General features: G+C 32.1%; 1 protein-coding gene across 1 annotated transcript; it reads left to right on the plus strand.

Annotated features, from left to right (window-relative positions):
- Positions 1-2,565: 2,565 nt before the first annotated feature.
- On the plus strand, positions 2,566-4,080 carry LOC110422715 (uncharacterized). The gene is made up of 2 exons (XM_021436731.1): positions 2,566-3,113; positions 3,320-4,080. Exons 1-2 carry the CDS (start codon positions 2,684-2,686, stop codon positions 3,835-3,837), a joined length of 948 nt encoding a protein of 315 aa, XP_021292406.1. The 5' UTR covers positions 2,566-2,683; the 3' UTR covers positions 3,838-4,080.
- The last annotated feature ends 1,920 nt before the right edge of the window (positions 4,081-6,000 follow it).

Genomic DNA, 6,000 nt, shown 5'->3' on the forward strand with positions numbered 1-6,000 from the left:
AAAGTTTTGTTTGACAATGGTAATATCTTTTTTAATATAAATAATTAATTATTTGTAAAAAACTTATCATTTATTTTATTTCGAAATCTTGTCTTTTTCAATATAATCAACTAAAAAATTAATGTAGTCAATAGCAATATTTTTATTTTATTATATTTAAGTTTATAATACCAAATTTTAAACTATAATGCATAAAATAGAAATAGTTAAATACGATATACAGAATAAATAATTTTTTCTTATATTCAAGATAATTTTCTTTCAACTAAATATAAAATATAAAGCACATTAAAAATATATACTCAAAGATAATTTTTTCTTATATAATTAGGATTAATAAAAAATAACATATTAATGAAATTTTAAACAACAACCAATAGTGCAACACTAGAATTTATATTTGAAAATTACATATGTAATAATTTTTTAATTTTTAAAAATTAAAATCACTAAAAATAAAATCCACATAATAGAAAAAAAACCATGACAAATAAGAGATATAATCTATATAACAAAAAAAATAATTGATGATTCGTATAAATTTAAAAAAAATCTATAAAAACTTAAAATATATGAACAAATAGAATATAATTGAAAAACATAAATAGTAATAATATAAATAAAAAAATTAAAGAAAAATTTTACTTTTTTATAATTTCACAATATAAAAACAAAAAAGAAAAGAGAGAAAGATGGGTAGAGAAATTTAAAAATTTAAAAAAAATTAAAAATTGAATAAAATTAAATAGAGTTTATAAAGTCATTTTATTTTTTAATTATATTAATTATTTAATAAAAAATTATTTTAAAAATTATTAAAAATATATAATATATAAAAAATTTTATAAATTTTGAGAGGCCATGCCCCCATTACGAAGGGACGCTCCGCCCCTGCGTGTTACAACGGACGGGACAAAGGGTCACGATCCCACGAGGGTGAGTTAACTCCAAAAACTCGAACTGTCACCTCTCAAATTTTATTTTTTTAATATATATATAATTTGAGATATATACTTTTATTAGGCCTTTAATCACTTTTCATATATAATTTTAAATATGTCACTATTGAAAGTTTTTTTTTGAAAAAAATCCCTTCTTGATATGAGATCACAATAATTTCTTCTTGATACAATTTTACATAATAGATTACATCGATATGATAAATTGTTGAGAAATGAACTGTACAAGATAGATCAAACCCATTTTATAGATAGAACAATTTATGCATGCTTTTGAAAAACGGCTACTCGTCGACAAAACGGATCAGGTTCATTGCTGCAATTTTGGAAGCTTTCTCCTTTAGCAAGTAGGATAAGCGTTCCTTCTCTCAATGTACCAAGCTGGAATAACAGCCCGATACACCCATACTGAGATTGGGGTTTAACTAATTAAATTCCAATTAGCTTTACTTTGTTCAATGCTGACGTGGACAAGCTTATGTTAGAAGTCATCAGACTTAATTAACACCAAATTGAATTAGCTAACAATTTTACTTTCTCATGCATTACCGTTGGAATATGACATTATCCTTTAATCTTTAGCATGGAAATCATTTCATCACAGAAAAATCAGATTCATTGTACCTAGACATAAACGCAGGTTCATTGAACTGGGTCATTCCAATATCAGCAAACCCTGGATTCTGGATCGCCCGAAAACAGAACCCAATGTCTATTTTCCACGTCGTAACCGAATATGACAGTAAAATAGTTCTAGTAGTTAGAAGCGACGTATGACGAGCCACCATTGGCAACTGTCCCTTGAGCACACCCATGGGCTAATCTTAAACAAGGAAACTCAACTCAAACTGCAAGGCCTTCTTAAGCCCTGACCCGAGCAGCCAACAAGTCAAGCTCAAACTCTCTGATAAGAGAGTTGGAACTTCACAAATGCACTGCAGCCAATTCTCAATTATTACAGCTCAATTAAACAATTTAAAGCAATAAATTTATAGATTTAATGATGAAAAACTTACACGTGAAAATTCAACATTATATCAAAGAAAGTTGTTATTGTCACTTTTGTGATGAATTATTTACATGTTAAAACCCACTGAAACAAGTAATAGAGTAGTGTTAAAGGAATCTTAAATCTGTAAAATTAGAGATATTTTAGTATATAAATATAGTAAGATTAATTTACCTGACAATTGATTTTAGATTAAATATGGGTTTTAAAATTTCAACGTGAAAGGTCTTAGATTTGATCTACGAAAATGTATGGGGTCATTATTAATCCGTTCTGTTTACCGTGGGACATCCGAGCTAATTATATAACTTTTTCCACGAGAGTTTATCGATAACCAATTGAATCTGGACAAGTAAATGGGTGATATTCATTGGAAACGGTGAAGAATCAGGTCAAATCCCATTCCCACTATACCCAGCTACTAAGATTGTGTGTCTCTATAAATGTAATAAGCGCCGTTTAATTTACACTAATATCACCATCTTTGTGTAATCTGGCGACATATTCCTGGAATCTTCTCTTCATTTGGCCTCATTTATGACCATAGAATGAGCACATAACGACACCATTGCCTAAACTGAAAATTTTCATTTCCAGTATAAACTCCAGAGCCACCCCAACATCCCCTTCAATCGTTCTCCTCAAAAAGAGCGAAAGGGGAGCACACAAAAGTGAGACAGAAACAGGGCGGGGGGGAAGTTACTTTTATTTGCTCATGATGGGGAGAATTCCAGTCAGGTTCAATAGGATAGCTGCGGCTTTCAATGAAGCGGCAATGGCGCCTCCGGTACGGCTGTGTGAGAGTAGCGGCAGCGACCACTCTCCGGAGGATTTGACTGATCTTTCCGATCTGGTGAATTCTTTTATCGAGAGCAATTGCGGGGTTGAAACTGATGAGGGTAACATTGAGCAAGAGAAAGAAAATGAGAACGATGGAACAGAGGGTTATTGGTCAGAGTCTGAGACCAAAGATATGTTAAAGCGTTTAATGGTTAATAACATCTGTGATGGGAACGAAGATGATGAAGTGAAGCAAAAGATTCTATTGCAGACAAAACTTGCGTGTGGGAGTATAGGCGACATGTCCTCTGAGGATTTTAAACGTCAGTTGATGTCTCGTTTGCGAGATAACGGCTTTGATGCTGGTGAGTTTTTTCTTTAATCACCTTTCTCCATCTTTTAATTTTCCTTTATTTCATTAATTCAGAGTTTAATAGACAATAAATTAGAACTGTAGAGAACCGACAGGGAAAACATGGCTTATATAGACTATATATGGTAGAATAGATTCAGTTCTTTTTATGTATATTTATTGCAATAGGAAGTATATATATTGATTTTGCTTAAACAGGACTGTGCAAATCTCGGTGGGAGAAACTCGAGCGGCACCCAGCAGGGAGTTATGAGTATGTAGATGTTAATGTGACTGGAACCCGTTACATTATTGAAGTAAATCTTGCTGGAGAATTCGAAATAGCTCGACCAACCACAAGTTACACTTCATTGATCGATGTTTTCCCACGGATTTTCGTTGGAAAACAAGAAGAACTCAAGAAGATTGTGAAGCTGATGTGCAGAGCAATGAGAGGATCGATGAAAAGTAAGGGCATGAAGGTGCCTCCTTGGAGGCGAAACAAGTACGTGCAGGCCAAGTGGTTTGCCCATTACAAGCGTACAACCAATGAAATTTCAGCTAAACAGGCATCACAGAAAAACGACGCAGTTACAACCACAAGATCAGTTGGGTTTGAGACGTTGCCGACGGTTTCTTACTACTGCAGAGATACTTTTGACAGAAAGGGTGGTTTCAAAGGAGGTTATTTGCATGCTGCAATTAATTCCAACGGCAGTATTGGTTTACAATCATAGTCGTTCCTGGGAATTGCATTATTTGTACATAAAGATGGCTGTTTTTCTTTTTCCTCGTGTGGGTTTGGAGTGATTTGCTCTGCTGGTTACATTTTGGAAACTAGCAAAATCCAATTCTCAAGGCAACTCCATCAACCTTTTTTGTCAGTTTTGGCTAGAATTCATGTAGAGCAATTGCACTGCATTGGGATTTGGCTATTAAATTGTATATTTGTTGGGATTTATTGATTTGCAATTGAGTTACTACTGTGCTTGAAAATGTGTCGACATCTTGGCCTGCTGGCTTCTACATGATTTGATATATAGTTTGTATTAGCACTGTTCCTTTTTGTCTTTTTGCTTCTCTTCTGCTAACGCACTCCTACCGCATCTCATTGGTAAGCTTGCAAGTAATACTATTAAAGAATCTAGACCATGTACTTGAAAATTAATTTAAAATGAAAATTGTTTAAGGTAAACATATAAATTCATGTTTATCTCTATAATTTAATTATAAAATTTTATTAGAAATATAACAAAACAAGTACATGCTTGTGTCATTATTCTATTTTTTTGAAAAGTGTGCAACTATTCCATTCGAAGCAATAAAACTGAATGGGTGTTTTAGATGAAATTTTTGTTAAAGTCAATGTCTTTAAGGAAGTTTGATTGTTTATGGAGCAACCATATAGTCCTAATAATTGGCAAGAAACAAATTTGTCTTTAACAAAAAAAGATGGGATAATTTAGAGATTTATTTGTATACGATTAGCCCTATGGTTATGTGCTTGTGCTGAACTTGATTCTATTGATGAGATCGGTTGGTGGACGGATCCTTGGAACATTGGGATTATGTGTGCCTTTCGTCACCATCAATTGAATGCAATGGACTCCACCTTAAGAAGGGTGATGAGATTTAATGTGGATGGTTCTTCCAAAGGGAAACTTGGCTGTATCGGATGTGGTGGTGTGTGTGCGTAGAGATTTAGAAAAAGGTTATGTGGTTTGAATTTTCTTTAGACCCCTCAGAATTCATGACTCTAACTTCATTGAGTTAATGGCAATTAAGCACGCTATTCAACTCTTTGCCTCTTCCCCTTAGCTTTAACAAAGGGACTTTTGCTTGAGTCTGACTCCAAAATAGCCTTTGCGTAGGTTCTTCACTCAAACAAGAGACCGTGGGATAAATGGAGGGTGTTTAATGAGATTGACACCCTTGTTATGTAACTTGGTAATATTTCATTCCTACACGTACTAAGGGAAAGGAACTTTGCTATCTATTTTGTACACACAAGTATACATATCGAGCAAGTAATATAAACAGTAAGTCTAAATTATCATTTCCACAAGGATTTGTTTCTAAAGTTTTACTAAGTACTAAAATTGTATAGCAAATTAATCTAATTTAAGCAATCTAAAAGTTGTAAAACTAATAAAAAAACAAAATTTAAAAGAAACACTGAATTAACCAACAAAAATTAAATATATTGAGAAAAGCAGTAGATTAAAAACTTAAGATCATGAGTTCATTCAACACTTTATGTGATACCAATTTTTCTTGTTATTTATCTTTCTTGGGTGGTTTATTAGCCTAGAATCTAAAGTTATGGACAAGTTTCTGTCAAGATGCTTGTACAAATACCTAACTTAATTAGTTCACTATATGTTTATAGGAATCAATTAAATTAAAGTCATTAAGCAAGTGTCATAGTTTGGCTATGTATAGCAAGTTGCATATGACCACCCGAATCGTAATTCATATTACCTAAGTGATGTAAACATACACTATTCAAATTTTAGTCCAGTTTCAATTAAATTTACAAATCAATTAATTGTTGATCAGACAATTAAAGGTATAAAAACGTATTTGAATAAGTAAAACGATATCCATTCATGATAAATAGCAGAAAAACACGTATTCAAACTATACGTTGAAATCCACTACAATTTTAAAAAAGCAAATTAGCTCATAATTTCTAAATAAAACATTATTTAAAGAAATTTAGCCATGAATTAAAAAAAAAGGAATAACACAAAAGAGATAAATAAATTGATGTTAAACCTTGGTAAATCTGGAATATCTCTTAATTGCTCTTGAATTCTTACTTAATTTTTAGCTCTAATTCTCCAGAAAAACTTTTGCTATTCTCTCCTTGAATGCTTTCAAAAAGCCTCTTAAATATG

This window comes from Theobroma umbraticum, unplaced genomic scaffold (assembly GCF_002168275.2).
Source record: "Theobroma umbraticum cultivar Fairchild unplaced genomic scaffold, ASM216827v3 scaffold_146.0, whole genome shotgun sequence".
In the NCBI taxonomy this organism is placed as follows: Eukaryota; Viridiplantae; Streptophyta; class Magnoliopsida; order Malvales; family Malvaceae; genus Theobroma; species Theobroma umbraticum.

Coding starts and splice junctions, on each gene's coding strand:
- LOC110422715 (XM_021436731.1), top strand. CDS start 2,684: ATGATGGGGAGAATTCCAGTCAGGTTCAATAGGATAGCTGCGGCTTTC. Junction 3,114..3,319: donor AGATAACGGCTTTGATGCTG/GTGAGTTTTTTC, acceptor TTGCTTAAACAG/GACTGTGCAAATCTCGGTGG.